The sequence below is a fragment of the Xenopus tropicalis genome, chromosome 1, assembly GCF_000004195.4.
Source record: "Xenopus tropicalis strain Nigerian chromosome 1, UCB_Xtro_10.0, whole genome shotgun sequence".
NCBI classification, from domain to species: domain Eukaryota; kingdom Metazoa; phylum Chordata; class Amphibia; order Anura; family Pipidae; genus Xenopus; species Xenopus tropicalis.
Window position 1 is genome coordinate 66472484 of NC_030677.2, and position 20585 is coordinate 66493068.

General features: G+C 39.2%; 2 protein-coding genes across 3 annotated transcripts in view; both read left to right on the top strand.

Annotated features, from left to right (window-relative positions):
* The window catches only part of LOC108648247 (protein kinase C delta type-like), a 49984-nt gene extending 29893 nt beyond the window's left edge, over nucleotides 1–20091 (top strand). Inside the window, exon 10 of one of the 2 annotated variants that reach the window (XR_004222776.1) lies at nucleotides 19785–20091. Coding sequence is in view for 1 of the 2 variants with exons in the window: in XM_018096171.2 (XP_017951660.2) it covers nucleotides 15802–15918 (117 nt within the window). In the remaining variant the exon portion in view is untranslated. Of the gene's footprint in view, nucleotides 1–15801; nucleotides 17103–19784 lie in introns of those variants that run through there. The other variant, XM_018096171.2, reaches the window with a different exon arrangement.
* On the top strand, nucleotides 9484–15402 carry LOC116410949 (protein kinase C theta type-like). The gene is made up of 8 exons (XM_031902652.1): nucleotides 9484–9778; nucleotides 10310–10419; nucleotides 11417–11584; nucleotides 11811–11902; nucleotides 12476–12538; nucleotides 13243–13381; nucleotides 13676–13867; nucleotides 15059–15402. The coding sequence occupies exons 1-8, from the start codon at nucleotides 9676–9678 to the stop codon at nucleotides 15284–15286; spliced, it is 1095 nt and encodes a 364-aa protein (XP_031758512.1). The 5' UTR covers nucleotides 9484–9675; the 3' UTR covers nucleotides 15287–15402.
* Nucleotides 20092–20585: the final 494 nt, after the last annotated feature.

Genomic DNA, 20585 nt, shown 5'->3' on the forward strand with positions numbered 1-20585 from the left:
GTTAGAAAATCTGGTCGGATCGGGGACCGCATCGGCTCGTTGATGCGGTCCCCGATCCGACTGCCCCATTGCCGCTCACATAATCCGATCGTCTGGCCCCAGGGCCAAACGATCGGATTATTATTTTTTTTACCTATATGGTCCCCGATATCGCCCACCCGTAGGTGGGGATATCGGGGGAAGATCCGCTCGCTTGGCGACATCGCCAAGCGAGCGGATCTGCTCGTGTATGGCCACCTTTATACAGGCCTATCGATACACTCATATATACTATATACACACACACACATATATATATATATATATATATATATATATATATATATATATATATATATATATATACATATATACATATATATACAGTATATATATATATATATATATACTGACTAGCTGTAGATCTGAAGAGCCCAATAGCCTTGGATATTATGCTTGTTAAGAAATCATCCAAGCCCCTTTTTAAGGCATCAATGGCAGAAAGCTCTGTTATACAGATAGCTAGAATCTCAGCCATAAAGCAGAACAGGACGTCTGCTTGCAATGGGTATCAGATAGGATGGTGCCACTGTGACAGAATGCTCTTATAAAGATACTGTAGCTAGAATCTCAGTTGTAGAGAAGGCAGGATTGAAGTGGAACAGAAGAGGAAGAGAGGGAATAGAGCTTTGCAGAGAACAGGCAATTTATAGATAAGTGCGGGAAGCTGGGTGATATATACAAACTGATAGAAATATGAAAATAGTCTCGCAATAAGAGTAGTCTGAGAATTTGGCCTTGTTGTCATGTCTCCTTTTTGCCCATGTGGCATTTCAGCCAACAACACCGAGTCTAGGAGCCTCGTCAAAGTGGTCCCAATTAGGCCCCGCAGTTGATAAGACCTACCCTGGAGATCCATATAGTAAAAACAACCCTAGTTTATAACACTTTCTACTAATATTAGGATAAGGAGTTTCCTCCTGCGGGCAACTTTGTGCAACTTCGGAAACCTAAATGGTGCAAAGGCTTTCTACTTGTGACTTCTGTTGTTGCCGGTGGAAAGCCTTTTTGGAGCGGTTACTCGCCCGAGATGAGATCTGTTGTGGGCAAGTAACTCACTCTGTGGGTTCTTACCCTTAAGGTTTGGCCTTTTTCAATAGAATGGCCAGTATATACCAGTTTGGTGAAACTGAAAGCACATTCATATTACAACCCGTCTTCAGAAATCATGAATTCCTCATGCTTTTCTATGTGAATATTTCAACATTTCTTTTCATCCGAACACAGCACCCTTCCCCCTGCCCGAAGGCATCCCCTACTCACTTGCATATAAATCCTCACTCGCTTTTCTACGTGAGAGCTGGCTGGAAGTTGGGATTTATATACAACAATAAGGGAAGCAGTCCCTACGGTGCAGGCCCCCTCGTGTGACAGTGGGGTCTGCTTCCTCTATAGTTACGCCCTGGCTCAATCTCACTAGTAACGCTTAGAATGATGTAGACAGTGATGTTCCAAGTCTATCCATAATTGGTCTATTTACATTTGTTTTAAAAAAAAATCTGATACAAAATGTAAAATACAGGTAGTGTGCTTAGCTAAGTCCAAAACCCAGATTCATATTAAAGGAGAAGGAAAGATGAAAACTATGTTGTATCAGAAAGGTATATGTAAATACATCCATAAACACTTACAGAACTGCTACTCTGAGCACTCTGTAAAAAGAAGCACCACATTTGTTTCCCATTATTCTGTATACATGACCTTCTGTGTCAGACTTCCGTCTCTCAGAAAAATTCTTCAGGGCACGGCACTAGTGTGTAATCTTAGCTTAACCCTTTTACTGCCAGCCATTTTGGTCAAAGCGGAACTTGTATTGCCAGACAGTTTTTGAACATTTTGCACTGTTTCACTTTAGGGGCCTTTCCTCGGGGGGACTTTTAGTTTACCAAGGAAAACAATATATCGTTTTTTTCAGAACAACCTAAGCTTTCAAAATATGGTAGAATTTTTGTGTAATTCCAATTCTGTAACAAGATATAGGCTTCTAAATGTCTAAAAATGCAAAAAAAATCAAATTTTCCATAATATAATCACACATACTAGAAACAAAAATTATTTTATGCACGAATATACAACTGATTTGGAAAGTCCCATGTCTCCTGAACGTGCCAATACCAAATATATATAGTTTTATGGAGATTTCTCACTTGTATAGGTCAAAAACTCCCAGCAGTACACTACCAAATTCCCAAAGCACTGCTCCAAAAAAACTGCATACTTTGGATTTCAAGGCCAAAATTCCACTAACAGAAGGTTTATCCCAGAAAATTGTACATTTTTGGAAAGAACAGATTCTGGGGAATACAGAATAGGCACAACTGTCTGTCTACTCCAAACTATCAAGTCGCAATGCTTTCCTAAAGTTATTGGTTTTTATCAAAATTTGTGATTTTTTTTAAAAATCGCTTCAAAGCTTCTAGTCTATAGTATCTTATCTCCTACAGGTCATAAAGTAACCAAATAAAACACCCTAAATATGAATGCCTGGGGTCCACTGAACAGTTTGATGCCCAATATGTATAGGTTTACCTAAGTATGTGGCATGTAGGGGCCCCAATGTGAACATACCCCATATGAACTGTCATTTCTGTCATTTCAGCTTCTGCAAAATCAACACATTTACATCATTATATGTGGGATGAAGCTAGTAAAAAGTACGCTCACCCCAGAAAGTCATATATTTTTGGAAAGTACACATTCCCCCGAATCTAAAATGGGTACCCATGTCTTTCTACTCCAAAGTACCAAGCCGCACAGCTTTTCTAAAGTTAGCAATTTTGATGACATTTCCAAAAATCCCCTCAAAGCTTCCATTTTGAAGCATCTTATCTCCCACATAGCATTAGGTACCAAGATAAAACACCCTGAATTTGAACACCAGGGGTCCACTGAACAGTTTGATGCCCAATATGTATAGGTTTACCTAAGTATGTGGCATGTAGGGGCCCCAATGTGAACATACCCCCATATATACTGTCATTTCTGTCATTTCAGCTCATGCAAAATCAACACATTTACATCATTATATGTGGGATAAAGCTACAAAAAAGTACGCTCACCCCAGAAAGTCATATATTTTTGGAAAGTACACATTCCCCCGAATCTAAAATGGGTACCCATGTCTTTCTACTCCAAAGTACCAAGCCGCACAGCTTTTCTAAAGTTAGCAATTTTGATGACATTTCCAAAAATCCCCTCAAAGCTTCCACTTTGCAGCATCTTATCTCCCACATAGTGTTAGGTACCAAGATAAAACACCCTAAATTTGAACGCCAGGGGTCCACTGAACAGTTTGATGCCCAATATGTATAGGTTTACCTAAGTATGTGGCATGTAGGGGCCCCAATGGGAACATACCCCCATATGATCTATCATTTCAGCTCCTGCAAAATCAACACATTTACATCCTTTATGTGGGATAATGCTACAAAAAAAGTACATTCACCCCAGAAAGCCATATATTTTTGGAAAATACACATCCCCCCGAATCTATAATGGGTAAATATTTCTTATTGCTACAAAGTACCAAGCTGTAAAGCTTTCCTAAGTTTGCAGATTTATATGACATTTTCGAAAATCGCATAAAAATGTTGCAATTTGCCGCATTTATCTCTCACAATTTCTTGATAAAGATCAGATAAAGACAAATCACCCCAAAAAGGAACACCAGAGGTCTACTGAACAGTTTGATGCCCAATATGCATAGATATACCAAAGTCTGCGGTATGTACTGAACCCAAAATGAAAATAGCGCATAAGGATTTCTCGCCTGCCAGCTCAGCTTTTGCACACAGAGCCCCCTGTCAGTGTATTATGTGCCAAAACTTCCCCTAACCATACAGTGACCCCCACAAAACCATATATTTTTGGAAAGTACACATTCTGACAAATCCAACAAGGGTAAAGAGTCCTTTCTACACCAAAGTACCAATCTGCAGAGCTTTCCTAAAGTTATTGGTTTTTATGACATTTCAGAAAATCGCCTAAAAATGTTGCAATTTGTCGCATTTATCTCACACAATTTCTTGCGTACAAAGGCAAGTCACCCCAAATAGGAACACCAGAGGCCTACTGAACAGTTTGATGCCCAATATGCATAGATATACCAAAGTCTGCGGTATGTACTGAACCCTAAATGAAAATAGCGCATAAGGATTTCTCGCCTGCCAGCTCAGCTTTTGCACACAGAGCCCCCTGTCAGTGTATTATGTGCCAAAACTTCCCCTAACTATACAGATCCCCCACAAAACCATATATTTTTGGAAAGTACACATTCTGACAAATCCAACAAGGGTAAAGAGTCCTTTCTACACCAAAGTACCAATCTGCAGAGCTTTCCTAAAGTTATTGGTTTTTATGACATTTCAGAAAATCGCCTAAAAATGTTGCAATTTGTCGCATTTATCTCACACAATTTCTTGCGTACAAAGGCAAGTCACCCCAAATAGGAACACCAGAGGCCTACTGAACAGTTTGATGCCCAATATGCATAGATATACCAAAGTCTGCAGTATGTACTGAACCCTAAATGAAAATAGCGCATAAGGATTTCTCGCCTGCCAGCTCAGCTTTTGCACACAGAGCCCCCTGTCAGTGTATTATGTGCAAAAACTTCCCCTAACTATACAGAGACCCCCACAAAACCATATATTTTTGGAAAGTACACATTCTGACAAATCCAACAAAGGTAAAGAGTCCTTTCTACACCAAAGTACCAAGCCGCAAAGCTTTCCTAAAGTTATCGGTTTTTATGACATTTCAGAAAATCGCCTAAAAATGTTGCAATTTGCCGCATTTATCTCACACAATTTCTTGCGTACAAAGGCAAGTCACCCCAAATAGGAACACCAGAGGCCTACTGAACAGTTTGATGCCCAATATGCATAGATATACCAAAGTCTGCGGTATGTACTGAACCCTAAATGAAAATAGCGCATAAGGATTTCTCGCCTGCCAGCTCAGCTTTTGCACACAGAGCCCCCTGTCAGTGTATTATGTGCCAAAACTTCCCCTAACTATACAGATCCCCCACAAAACCATATATTTTTGGAAAGTACACATTCTGACAAATCCAACAAGGGTAAAGAGTCCTTTCTACACCAAAGTACCAATCTGCAGAGCTTTCCTAAAGTTATTGGTTTTTATGACATTTCAGAAAATTGCCTAAAAATGTTGCAATTTGTCGCATTTATCTCACACAATTTCTTGCGTACAAAGGCAAGTCACCCCAAATAGGAACACCAGAGGCCTACTGAACAGTTTGATGCCCAATATGCATAGATATACCAAAGTCTGCAGTATGTACTGAACCCAAAATGAAAATAGCGCATAAGGATTTCTCGCCTGCCAGCTCAGCTTTTGCACACAGAGCCCCCTGTCAGTGTATTATGTGCAGTAACCCCCCCCTAACTATACAGTGACCCCCAGAAAACCATATATTTTTGGAAAGTACACATTCTGATGAATTCAAAATAGGTAAAGTTATTTTTGTACACCAAAGTTACACCTGGCAAAGCTACGCTAAAAACAGATCAGGAACACTTATATAGGGATAAAATGTTATAAAACCACAAAAATTGAGCAAATCAGTGAAACAACAAAATAAGTTACATGACAGTGTAATTAGTGGCCAGAATATCTGATCCAATAGTTACGCTGTCAAAATAAACAGTTTTTAGGTAAAAGAAAATAAAAACAAAGTGGTAAAATGAAAAAAAAAAGCAAAACAAAAAAAAACCAAAGTGTTTGTGTATACATGTGTGTACATGTGTAAAAGTTGTGTGATAGTGTGTAAGTGTGTATATGAGTGTAAATAAGTGTATAAAAGTGTGAAAAATGAAAAAAAAAAAAAAAAAAAATAAAATAAAAAAATGCTAAAATGTGTGCTGTAAGTGTGTGTAAATGTATGTAAGTGTGTATAAATGTATGTAAATGTGTGTATAAGTGTGTAAAAGTGTGTAAATGCAATAAAAAAAAAAGTCCTTACCTGTTCCTGAAGACCGATCGCCTCCTTCCTCATTTGGGCCGGCGCTGGGGGAGAGGGAGGAAGCAGGAAGCAGCAGATGCGATGCGATCGCATCTGCTGCTTCCTGGAGGGTCCTGCGAGCGATCGGCTCGCAGGACCCTGATGACAGCCCCCCTGGCACATTGCCCAGGGGGGCTGTCATTGTTAGAAGCCCTCTGCAGCGGCGGCACATGCCGCCGCTGCAGAGGGCAGCGCTTAAACGCCAACGACGTATGAGACACGTTGTTGGCGTTTAAGCCCTTTTACTGCCAGCACGTATGCCATACGTGCTTGGCAGTAAAAGAGTTAAAGCTGTTCCAGGAGCAGTGTGCAGGCAGGGAAGTGAAGGCAGACCAAACTAAAATGGCAGTTGCTATCTTTAACAAACAGAGGGGGCTTCTAGGGCTATTTACTTAGGTATGGTAGTGCTTTCTGCAGAATAAATATAGCGTTCTAGGAGGCACTAATATGGCAAATCCATTAGCTGTAAAATGCCTTTCCTTCTTCCTTTAGAACAGATTTTATTATTTATATTCTTTATCGTTCCATTTAGGTGTAGAGGAACTTTCTAAACTCACAAACACTGAAAATGGTATATAATATAAGCGTAATTCAATCGCAAACTGAAACACAGGCGGATAATTCAGTATACATATACATATCTATACATATAGCCATAGATATAATAATAATAAACTAACTCTCACCTGGGCGCTCACCAAACACTCCAGATGGGATTTTTTTAACAATACAGTTTTATTGAAGTATTTGTGATGGCAATGCAAATCCTATGCAGCAGCATTGTATAACATTACAGTATGATAGCAAGTAGTACAGCTTGGCACTGTTCACTATAATAAAAAAAAAAAAAAAAAAAAAAATATATATATATATATATATATATATAGTTGCACGTCTCGCAATGGAACATGTTTTTGAGTTATAATAACTAAAAAAGAAAAGAAATTCTAAACATAAAGGATGTATGCATTTACTCTGAGATATTGAATAAATTTTCCCAATACCAGCTGTGTTGTTAGCGTCTTTATTTGAGGGGGTCAGGGCTAGGGTTGCCATCATTCCTGGCTCCTTACTTTGGGCGGGGCAATGATATCACCCGGGGCAGGCTGGTGACATTATGGAGTGGGGCTATGGCATCTCAGGGAGTCCTGCCTGATTTTCCTAATTTGGAAAACTGGGTACCCTTATCAAGGGGAGGGCCCTTTCTGGTAGCGAGGCACATTGGGGTTGGACATGGGTTTAGGTAGTACTGTCGCACACCTGGCAATTGTGGTAGCGGCTATGGTATCACAAAAAAGTTAACTTTTTTAATAATCAGACCTTGAAAAAGTGAGTATATATGTTTATTAATTGGAGTGCCAATTTCAGAGTTGTATTGGGAGGTTGATATAAGACAAATATTCACCTCGTATATTGGCCTTAAGGGCATCCCCCACTACCGGAGATGTCAAGGTGTCATCGTTTAAAGTGAGAAATTCTTGAATGCTATTAGCTTTGGGTTTCCTCAAGTTCGGCGTGGTTCACCCAATACTAGCTGGGTTAAGGTAAAGTAAACTGGGGTATAGTTTTAGGAAAGTTCTCGTTAAGGAACATGGTAAGTATGTACATTGATTTTTATTCTGAGAAAAGTGTGAACTTGAAGCCTCTGTCCCACCCTGAAAAAAAGAGTGTAAAAATATAAAAGTTTTGCAAAGTTGAACAGACTAACATATCTGCTTTTGGGCTTGTAAGCACACAATGTTACAATATTATTGTGTTGTACATGAACATACAGATGGAAAATAGAACATTGTGTTGTGAGCAGGCCCAGTATAAACCTCTGTTCTATGACAGCTTGAGATATGTGAAGACATATGTTGCAAAAATGATGCAGCATTTACATATCTGTAAGGGTATTGTTATAACACTTCCACATGCTGGGAGTGCAGTTTAGTCCGGTACCTAGGGTGGCACTGGATCTAAATACATCCCTGGATAAAAAAGGTAGACTTTAGTGATGCATGGGTCCTTCCTAATCCGACCGGCCTTGCTGCGCACTGATTATATATCTGCTATCAGTGGGGGCAGATCACTAGTGGGCCTGGGATTTCACGGATTGGTAGGGTCTGACCTGCCTATGTATGTATGTATGTATGTATGTATGTATAACTTTATTTATAAAGCACCACAAAGGTATGCAGCGCTGTACAATCTTACAAAATTACACACAGGGAGGACAAGTGATATAATAAATAAATATATATATAAATGCACAGGTAATAAGTGCCGTGTGGTATGAGACACAGTCGGAAGGAGGTCCCTGCCCCGTAGAGCTTACAATCTAAGTGGGCCTATGGGGACAAATTTCTGGCCCAGACCTGCAGGTCCCATGGGTTTCAGGCCGACTAATGCAGTACTATCATAACCATGAACACTACACAGTCATCCTTTTAATTGTGTTTTATTTTTTACTGTCCAAATCTACCTTCCCAGTGTCTTTACATAGGGTCCCCATCCACTATGTGCATGTCCCATAATTCCCTTGCTCATATACAGCTTGTGGCTTATGCAGCTATACTGCGTGCTCCCCTGCCATTTGCCTCAAAGACAACTCTGATGTCACAAAAACACACATTTATTAATCCCTGTAAAACTAGAAAAGAGTCTCAGTGATGATGTCCCTGGGCCCTGACAGAGGGATGGCCTGAGTTCCTAAAACCCACCCAGAAAATTGACTATATTAGGAACCATAAACGAAAGAAGACTGCTTTATTCACACGTCAGGACCATCCTCAGAAATCAGTTAAAATCCATCTTTATTTGCTCATTTAAAACGGCAAGAGCCTAACACGTTTTGTGCACAAATGCACTTAATAATTGACTACATATACATATATATATCAGGAACCAAGCTTGGATAGAAGGAATAATGGGGCAGCTCTATAATGTTTCTCCTAGTTTGCTCTGTTTTGCTGCTAATGCAGTTAATGCAGAGAAGGATTATAACAGGATTGGGCGTAGGACATTTTTTTTGCAATTGTCCTGAAGCAAATATTGAATTTAAAAGCAGGTGCTACTTAAAAAAAGTGTCCATTAAAATGTAATTTTTATATGAGCAAATATACAACATTTTTGCATTTTTACACATATATTTGTCTTGTTATTGGGTATATTGTATGACGGTTTCATGACAAATGACCTGATTCAGCAATGCTAATGCTGAGATCTCTATGTTGCAGAATACAGTGCATTAGAAAAAAAACTATTTTGCATTTCTTGCATAGGAAAGCTTTAGATCCTTAAATTCAAAACCATATCACATAATTTATATCTACTACTGATTTTGGTCTGGGCTGCTGTGATGTCATGGCAGCCTTGTTATACACACAGAAAGCTGTGACTGGCAAAGTGACAGTTGGGCCCTACCAATACTGGTCATTTCAGAGCGGTTGAGCTTCTTATGAGAGACTCAGTGCTTTTCTTTGCTCGTGCGATTTGAGAGAGATTTTGGAGAGATTTGCCTTTTCGGAGAGTTCGAGAGCGCTTTTTTGGGGTCCCCCAACAAAAGCATTTTTTTCTGCAGGTATTCCAGGTGGAGGAAAGTGCTTTTAAGCATATTCTCCACCCCAAACATGGAGTCTGTCTCCAAGAAGAGAAGACGACAACAAGAGACAACTACAGAAGAAGAGATGAAGAGGAAGAAGATGAAACTTCTGGACAGCCAGGAAAGAACCGGTACTCAGCCAGAAAGCAAATGTTTATTATTATTTAGATTTAACTATTTAGGTTTCATAACACAAGACCAGTACGGAGTACATTAAGTTACCGGTTTGACCTTATTTACTAGTTTTCTTGTTTGTATAGTACTGAATATACATAATTTAATAAATTGCTGATCTGCTTTGACCTATATAACCAAATAGTACTGACTATTTGCTAAAAAGTGTGACCAATGCTGAAAGTGGGTAAGGATGCCACTCTACTTCTTTATTTCTACACCAGCACTAAACTTATTTCAGTATCAGCTGTCATAAATTTCTGTGACCTCACTGTAACATAAATTTCAGGAAGGTAAGGAAAAAAAATTATGAAATTGCTTTAGCAAACAAGCCATAAGAGCATCTTCAAACAATAAACTGTTGAAATAAGAGTGTAGAAAAACTGGCCAAGTAATCCAACCATATAACAAGACTTTACATTTCAGTTGCTTGTGGTACTGGTGGTTATTTGCTGAATGTGCTGTTAATAAGATTCCTTTTCTCCCAGAAGAAAGAAGAAGCCAGGAGAGACAGCCCATTCAAGCTGAGCGTCTACCGGAACACATTATTACCAACTATGAGTTCCACTCGATTCTTGGCCGAGGCACATTTGGCAAGGTGAGTGATGTGCTCAATAGAAAGAGACCTGTATATTATCTGCAATAAAACAGAGAAGTTGGAAGTATGACATAGAATTGGGGCTTGTGGATGTTAACTTGTAGTTTAATAACAACTGAACAATTTTATGTACAGACACAATAATTCTACTAATCTAATATGGGGGGCAGGGCTAGGTATGGAACTATGGGTAGGTGACATAGGACATTGCCTAAAGGGTAAGTTTTTTTTTTTTTTCAATAAAAGTAAGGTAAACACAGTTTTAAACAATAAGGGGTATATTTATCACGCTGTTTAAAAAGTGAAATGAAGCATTACTGGTGATGTTGCTCAGGGCAACCAATCAGCAATTAGATTTCAACAGTTAAAAAACCAAAGCAAAGCATCTAATTGGCTGCAATAAGCAACATCACCAGTAATGTTTTACTCCACTTTTTACACAGTATGATAAATATACTCCTAAGTCTATTTTGGTATGAACAGCAGCAAAATATATGAGCAGCTCATCGGGTTAGCTTGTTTCTCCTTATGCTTCTGTATTAATTGGTCTCTATCCACCTCTAACTATTCCAAGCAGGGCAAATATTATGGCGGGTTAATGTAAATAGGAGTTAATGGGAATTCTTCTACAGTGGGGTTCACTGGGATCATTTGCTATAGAGATAAAAAGTGGCAGCAGGGTGCAATGAGAGGCAATCTATAAGTACTGTACAGCACTACCAAGTATGTTGGTGCTTTCTAAATACATGTTATTAGTTGTCTTGTGTGGCTTTGCACCTTGTGCATAAGGCCCATTAAAAGCCCACAGCAGCTTCAAGGTGCAACTAAAGCAAATTTAATAACCATTCACTCCAGTGCTGCTTCTTGTGGTGCCATGATGTCCATTCTTCATTATTCTGTGCCCAGTATTTACCAACTTGCATGCATGTTAAAGTGCACAGAACCTTTAAATAATTAGCCCTTTGGAAGATGCACATTATTCTTTTTGACTTTTCAGGTGTTTTTGGCTTCCATCCCCACGAAGAAAGAACGCGTGGCTGTAAAAGTCATCAGGAAGACACCCAAGGACGAGGAGAAGAAAACGATAGAGAAGGAGGCCAGAATCCTGAAGGTTGCTTGCGGCAGTCCATTCTTGTGCCGTGGCCTTGCAGCCTTTCAGACCAAAGTAAGTTACTTCCAATGCTGCCATACCATTTGTTTCAGTAGTTGCCTATCCCCAAAGCTCAGCTAAATGCCATGATATGAGCAACAAAAGCCATGTAAGAGTATTACACAACATACTTGTTCTTTCTGTATCTAGTTTTGCTGAGGGACATGCCTGTATTACATGCAATAGTTTGGGGTTTCTTGTTCCTGTGTTTCACTCTCTTCCCTTTTGTCTCTGCACTCAGCAATATGCCTTTCTGGTCATGGAGTATGCAGGCGGAGGCAGCCTCAGCAATCTGCTGGGCATCAAGCACCATCTGAAAAAAAGACATGTCATGTAAGTATCTCTGTACTTGTGACATCATTGAAAAGAATTGACATTACTGGTATAAACCAATGTGAAAGTGAAAGGCATCAGATAAATGGATTAAGGTATACAGAATGTAAGCCTTATAGGGTTGCACCAAATATGTATTTTTGTCTGTGGTAAATTGGCTTTGGCTGTGGAAAATTAAAGGGCAATATAAGTGGCACATGCATGAGAATATATTATGTTTCAATGGACTTACTGATTGTGGTTGTGAAATATTTATATGACTCTGGGCCTCATTTACAAAGGGCAGGATAGGGTGCAAAGTAACAGGCGCAAACTGCCATGTTTTTTCACATTTGCATTCTGCCCTGCATTTTGTACCACAGACACGGGTATTTGAGCTCTATAATGGAACTCTGATCTGTGCCCCCCCTAAATAATTTACTAGTGGCATCCCTGTATTGATGAGCGCCAGGCTGGGAGAGGCACATGGGCACCCACAATTTTCATTTTGTAGTGTAAAATTAACATTTTGGAAAAAGGAAACTATTAAGAATTCTGCGCAGCTATTAAGATCTGTTTGTTCTTTTTTTCCAGCTTTTACTCTGCAGAACTAATTTGTGGTGTTCAGCATCTCCATTCTCTAGGTATCATCCATCGGTAAGTAGAAAGTTTTTTATTCTGCATATTTAATATATTATTCAGTTAATACTTAAGGTAATAATGCAGAAATGTCTGTAGCATTCTGACAATTTCTGGCTAAAATCCACCCCATTCAGTGAGAGTGCAGTGAGAGATAGATAACATTTATGGTAGCAACTAGAGACACATGGTGATCCGAGGGCATACCTCGCACATGCATAACTCAAATACAGAATATCGCAATAAAAATCAGTACCACAGAGGCTTGGCTGAGAATTCATTAACTCAACCTGCTAGTTAAAGGGTACCTATACGGGACAAATTGTTTCCCCCACCAGAGGTGAGGCTAATAGACACCAAGCTCTAGAGGATTGGTTGGCTGGGAAGAAAAAAGCACAATTAGTATATGGAGTGAGGTGGGGGTACTGAGCAATTAGGTTAGGAAATGGGAATCAGTTGATATTAAGCAAGGAAAGCGGTGCTTAAGTGGTACAGTTATGGACTGGAAGAACACTAAAAGGTCATGGAAGAATACTGAGTGCATGAGGTGATTTGAAGTGAGAATAAGGTAGTTAAGTTAGTTATAACCAAATAAGAAGATGGTGCCTGAGCAGTTATGGAGTGAGTAGAGGGAACTAAAGAGGATATAACACTATAATATAAGGGCTACAGTTCATCATTTACTTATTGCCACAAAATGATTTACTATATCTCTCTTGCAGAGATCTTAAGCCAGACAACATCCTGCTTACCAGCGACGGACACATGAAAATCGCTGATTTCGGCATCGCAGCAGAAGGCGTTTTTGGCCACAAGACCATCCGTGGGAAAACTGGAACATGCTGGTACATGGCCCCAGAGGTAGGAAACTGCTCAATATATTTAAAGCCAAACATGGGATTGGTGAAAGAGTAAATGGCCAAACGGAAAATACAAATATGCTTTAGCTTCACCATTTAAAGCCAGAATCCTGGTGCAATAAATATATAGGTTATCCAACATCAAGAGAGAACAAAAAGTGAGCATTAGCTTTCTAGTGACAGTACTGAAGTGCCAGAAAATTACCAATAACTTGTTCTCCTTTGTCTTTACTGAATGAGTGAAGATGCTGTAAACTTGATTTTGGAATTTGGTAATATATTTTCTTTATATCAGCTGCTAGGTAACAAGAAGTACAACGCAGCAGTAGACTGGTGGTCATTAGGGATAATACTTAGTGAAATGGCCACAGGAAGATCCCCATTTGATGACCACTACCACCAACAGGATGTGAGAAGTTCCATCCTCACTGAGAAGCCGGTGTTTCCTGAGGGGATGAGCACAACATTGCAAGATCTCCTGCAGAAGGTGGGTTTGAGCAGTTAATCTGTTGGCTACACAAAGTGCAAGGCGTTTCTGGGTGCTGGTCTCTCAGGGGTCACTCACCGCAGACAATTGGCAGAGACATTTTTCATAATGTTTTGGGTTCTCATTGGCCGTATCATTGGGGTATATTTTCTAGTACAGATTTTTAAATGAGCAGTAAATTTGTCACCCCTGTAACAGATGCCACCAAATGAATAGAAATGTAAATAAGGTGGTAGCTACATATAGTAGAATAGAGATACTATATGTGTGGATTACTTGGGCTGTTACTGGCATCTGGTGTAAATTTCATGTCAATAGCCCCATTAGAAATTTAGTTAGTATGTTGAACTTATGCTATTTTCATTTATGTATTAAAAGTAAAGCACAACATACTAACTATCAAGATGTCCTAATCAGCAATGTTTTATATGTATTATGTATTTCACATGATAATTTTTCAAATAAAAAATTTGAGTTACAAAAAAAGAAATATAGTTAGTGAGAAAAATGTTGACATGTTCAATACTTATTGTCTCTACTGTAAATCAGCCAAAAAAAAAAAAAAAAAAATTTGGACATTTTTATGGTATTGAGATATTTTGGAGATTATTGGATAATCTGGTTTTTAAAATAGATCCAATACCTGTACAACCAAAAACAACAATAAAATGGAAAAAAAAAAAATTACATTTTAAAACAGTCCAACAATTTTATTTTTGTAACTATGGGTAATGTGATGCTGGGAATATTATCCTCAATGGGTGAGAAAAATAGCAATATGATGGTATATTACACAGTAACTAGTACCAAATTGTATTTTTAATACTTTTTGTACCCAAATAATTCTTTAAGTAGCGATGAGCAAATCTGTCCCATGAAATGGCGAAACATTCACAAAACACATTGAAATCAATGGGCTGTTTTGCTAAGAAAGTTGCATTGAAGTCAAAGGAAGTGAGGAAAAAAATCATTCCTCACTGTATTTAAGTGCTGGTGATCCCCAAAGACTCAAAGATTAAAACATTTTAAAAACTAAACCACGCACGAGAATTTTGGCTAGTAGTTTGGGAACTGCTATAATAACCGGGCAACTGTTCACTGCCAGTAGGTTTAGTGAAGTCCTCCCTATTTCTACAACTGCTGTTGAGTAGAGTTAAATGCTATGTTAACAACTATTCTTTTCTTTCTTAGCTTCTGAAGAAAAGACCACACAAACGTCTTGGGATGAATGGAAATATAAGGGAACACCAACTCTATAGGAAAATTAATTGGGAGGATGTGGAAAGGCAAAGGATTTCACCACCAATTAGATTTGAAGCTGTAAGTAATGGTTGTGGACTGTACTATTCCTTTCTGTTTGGACTTTATAAGTTGTTCCTCAGCACTGGTATATATTATATATTTGTATCAGACAAGTAGGCTCAGAAACTGTTACACAAATGTATGCAGCGGTAGGGCACGTTATTAAAGTACATTTATACATCAGGATGCAGCCTTAGAAAGTAGGTGTAAGAAGCAGGGTTGACATTAGGTTTGTCTAAAGACATTCATAAAAAGTTTCTTTTACTTTATTTTCCCTCCCCCTTTTCCCCAGCTTCTCCAAAACTATTATTATTATTGTTTGGAGTTCAGGCTTGCATAAATACCATCCCGTTCTCACTCTGTGGAGACCACTACCCTTTGTATCTTCCTCAGCCCTCCTTTCTTACAACGTTGCCTACTACTAGCTAACAAGCTGGGGTATCACTGCTTTGCCATTGCCCCAAGGGCACACATATATTAGTTTTTTGGAATGTTGTACATTGCCAAACAATGGATACCACAAATAGAGTAGAATAGACTTGTGATTAATTGGTAGTATTTACATGAAGTAGTTTCTGCCTGCAATTTGTTCCATATAGCAACTGAACTGATAATTTATTTTTGTTTTTTAGGATCACAATGAATTTACAAGTGCCGACCTGCCATTCCTGAATGGCAACACCACTTTGGATTCAGATGACTGCATTCTCGAATGCTTTACATATCTGAATCCCAGCTGGCAGGAGTGAGCAATTTTGTGCTGCTGCCATTGACACCCTACGTCAACTTGTTTAGGTGGCCATTCCTTTAACATTTCTACCCGGTACCTGTCATGCATCAAATGGAGTAGCTGCTTATATATCTGCCCATGCCACCTTTTTTATTGTCCAGCTGTCCATCACAAATCTAACACCACCTACTTAAACCTGCCTTTAGCACTGCCTAGTCTCCCAAATGAATATTGACATCTGTTCCAACTGCCTGGGCCACTGTCATCTGGCCCTTACTAACACCTATTCCACTTGTGTCTACAATCTCCTCCTACCTGTTCCATCTAGCAATATCACTGCCTGTTTCATCAGACTCTACCTGCTCCACTTGGCTCTACAATCACTGGCCTTACCACCACAAATAGCACCTCCTAAGTATTTTAACAAAGTACTACTTTTGCTGCAATTTAAAAATTTGTCCCTACTTCTGACGAGGGGCCATGTCCTTGGTAAGCTTACGGGATCGGGGCAATTTTAAGTGGTTTGCATAAGAATCCATCTAAATGGGGTGGATCAGGTTCTTCACACTTTTTCCCCAAACCTAACTGCATATGGGGAGGTAGGGAAAGGGAGTCAAGTACCTAAAACTCTTCACACTTATGCAAACCTTTATTGTAAAATTACCCCTTATACCGTTGAGCACAGGGCAGGGAATGGGTGGGCCAAGGACATGGCCTCTCAAGTAGAATTGGGTTTGAGACACCTTGTACAAAGTTTTCAAATATTATCACAAACAGTACAACTATAAGTAATCCATTGTACAGGAATCAAAAGGTCCTCAAGCATTGGTTTATTTATATTTATAGATTAATAATTGATGAAAGGTGCAGGTGGGTAGAATCTGGGGCAAATAGAGCAAGCAGAGATGTGGCAAGTGGCAGGCCAGGTGTTGAAAGCCACAATAATGCAGCTGGAGCTGCTATTGTTATTGTATTCCTGTTACACACCATTTGTTGTGCTACCACCACCAATTCATCTGGCCATACCACCTCCTGCTTTATCTGGAACGGGGTCTGTTTTTACCTGAATCATACCACCCACTCCATCAATCCGCACTAACACCTGCTTTAGGTTCCTGCTTCATGTGGGTGTATTAACACTTGCTCTATTGTGCCTTAGCACAAATGCTGTTAATATTTACAACTACCCATTTTTACAGCTCTACCAACTACCAACATCTATTACAGCTGCTTTAACACTGGCTACCTAATACTTTTGGCCAAACCAATGCCTATTTTATCTCTGTAAACCACTGCCTGAGCCATAGACAATACATCTAAACAGACACTGAAATAACATCTATTAAACAGTGGATAAGGAGATCTGTCTCTTGGCTACACAATTTCACCATACTACTGCCTGCTACTTTAGACCATACCATGACACGTTCCAACTAACATGACCACTGCCTGCACGGCCTTACTAACACCTACAATTCCCTCCTACCTGTTCCATCTAGCAATATCACTGCCTGTTTCATCAGACTTTATTTGGTCCGTCTCTGCTATCACTGGCCTTACCACCACCAAAAGTATTTATAAAAAAAAAAAGGTAGTTCAATTATGCCGATATTAAAAAGTTTTGCGCAGTTGCCCCAACTGACCGGGGGACCATGTCCTTGGTAAGCCTAAGGGATCAGGGGCAATTTGAAGTGGTTTGCATAAGAATTCTAAGACACCATCTAAATGCGGTGGATCAAATGCTTAACCCCTTTTACCCTAACCTGACACATATGGGGAGATAGAAAGAGAGTCAAGGTCCCGAATCTCATACTTCAGAAACAGGGCAACATCTATGCAAGCCTTTATTGTCAAATTACCCCTTATACCATTGGGCATAGGGTAGGGAATGGGTGGGCCAAGGACATGGCCACTCGATCAGATTTGGGTTTGTGAAACCATGTGCAAAGCTTTAAAGGACATGGAAAGGCAAAGTCACTTGGGGGTGCCAAAATGTTAGACACCCCCAAGTGAGTTTAATCGCCTACCTTTTACCCCGGGCTGGTGCCCCTGTTGGGAGAGAACAGCACCAGCCCGGTGTAACATTTTGGCACCCCCAAGTGACTTTGCCTTTCTTTGTCCTTTAAAACCTTAGCATAAGCAATGCAAATATAAATAAGCCACTGTCCAGGGATATAAAGCTCAATAGAGGTTTACTTATATTTGCAGGTTAAATACTGATCAAAGTTCTAAAGTGCAGGTGGTGTTGGTGAGACATAGCTGGCAGAAATATGGTCAGATGGAGCAAGCAGGGATATGTCAGGTGGAAAGTAGCAGGACAGGTGTTTCAAACTATTATACTAAAAGCTAAAGTTAAAGCTATACTAAAAGCTAAAGCTGGAATTTTTATGGCGAGCCATTGCCACAGCATATGCTACCACCTTCACCTCGCCAGACCACCTCCTGCTTGGCAAGGGATCTGTTTAACATCTATAACATGGCCATAGTCCTATATATATATCATACACCTATAACGCTACAAAGTTCTTTCATCTCATTCATAGCACATCCAGTAATTCTGTTAGTGGGACTGGGGTTTGGGAAAGAGGGGAGGGTGTAAAGGGGAAATTCTAGATATTTTAGGGGATGATGCCAGCTGGGATGTTCTTGGAGCTCACAAAGACAAGGATGAAGTTGAAGTTGGTGAGTATAACTCTGGGAATTTAAAGGGGAGCTTCTAGATGTTTTAGGGGATAGCGCCAGCTGGAATGTTCCGGGAGTTCACAGTAACTTGGATGAAATTGAAATTGGTGAGTATAACTTTTCATGTTTGTACATTTATCTCTAAATTATTGTGTGTGTACTTTAAAATTACAATATTATTTATAGGTGTTGCTGTCCATGAGGGATCAGAAGAGCACAGTGGAGTTTGGAGCTTAATCAGAACATCACGGAATTCTCCAAGGTATTCATATATTTTAAATACATATTCGATAATTTAACAGTTATTGTAATGGGAAAAGTTGGCCATACACAGGCCAACCGCTCTGATACTTGATCAATTAGCCCACGGGCCAAATGGATGGATAGCATATGGATAGCCTTACACATATATGACAACTTTTTAATTCCATTTTGTTCAAGATGAAATTGAAGAGGGGCTTCCTGTCAGGATCACCCAACTTACCACACATTTCCAAGTAACTGGACAGTATGGTCTAAATTAAAATAAACCAAATCGGTTATGGAAAAAGTCAACACAGACATTTATTTTGCTTCTATTTAATTTAAACTTCTAGCAACTACAGCTATTATCTATTAGATTTTCAGCAACATGTGCAACTTTACATTACACATAGGTTCTTGCTACTGATTCTTTAAAACCCTAATAGCTACAAGTTAATATTAGGCAGTAGCACCACTTTAGCCCTGCAAGAACTTTAACTAGCAGGTTGGTTCTCTCTCCTTGCACTTCTATTAGTTATACAGGAGAAGTCCTCTTTTTAATTTCCTTTTGTAATCACTAGCCTGCTGGTTAAACTATAAGCATTTGCAGTAGTTCCAGTCAGAATGTATGTGTTCCCTGTATGGCTGTTAGATATGTTTGCCATTAGCAGCAGGGAAGTGAGACAAGAGGGACATACCGTAAGTGCAGGGGCTAGCCTTGATATCAGTAGAACTAAATCACTACATTTTAGCTAGAAAACCTCATAAGTTGATTGTAGTCTAAAAGCTGTGACGCTTTGAATTAATTATAGGGAATCTGATTGGCTGCTTATGATTTGTGTCCAAGCAGTGATTATATTTCTAACTATTTTAAGTTTCCATAAATATTACACCTAGTTTAAAATAATTTGTTTTGTATCGATGCCATGAAATGTAACTATTTCTTATGGATCATTACAGGACGCATATGTAAATCCTACAGAGGAAAGTGCAGAGGAAGATGAGGACCATTCTTTACTCTTCATTTGGAGCCAGCTGAGAAAGAATCAGAAGACACAGAGCAGCAGCCAGTGGGCAATTTGGAAGGCCCTTAGCAGCAGCAGCAGCAAATAGGAGACACACAGCTGTCATCATGTCCAGAAATGTTTTAAAAAATCTAGACAATCACATTGTAATTAAACTTAATGGAGTATGTGCCTATCGTACATACTAATCTTTTTGACCCCCTCCCCTTCTTGCCTTCTGTATCCCCCATTTGTGTTTTAAAATAAAGAATATTTAAAAAAAAACAAAAAAAAAAAACCTTAATGGAGTATGCGTAAATATCAGCGTGGTCATTGCAATTCCATATAATATTATAAAGGATTGACTGTATGCTTTCTGTTCCCAGTCCTGTCCTGGAACTTGCTGTTTAAAGCTAAAATATTTTCTCCTTTAAAAAACAGAAGCAAAAAACAAATGTACAGTAGTGAGGTTGTAATGGCAGATTATTTTAATGACCAGAATTGGGACCTGGATGAGTTCTTGAACAAGCATAGTATCCAAGGCTATTGTGCTATTGTAATATCTACAGTTAGTACAGGTATAGGACCCGTTATCCAGAATGCTACGGGACCAAGGGTATTCCGGATAAGGGGTATTTCCTTAATTTGGATCTCCATACCTTAAGTATGCTAAAAAACAATAAAAAAAAACAGTAAAAAAAAACAGTAAGGATTATTAATATCTTGGGATCAAGGTACTGTTTTATTATTATAGAGA

Excerpts from the sequence above, each read along its gene's own strand:
- LOC116410949 (XM_031902652.1), top strand. The coding sequence starts at position 9,676 with ATGGAGTCTGTCTCCAAGAAGAGAAGACGACAACAAGAGACAACTACA. Across the intron at positions 10,420-11,416 it reads GCCGAGGCACATTTGGCAAG|GTGTTTTTGGCTTCCATCCC; the intron begins GTGAGTGATGTG and ends TTGACTTTTCAG. Across the intron at positions 12,539-13,242 it reads TCTCTAGGTATCATCCATCG|AGATCTTAAGCCAGACAACA; the intron begins GTAAGTAGAAAG and ends TCTCTCTTGCAG.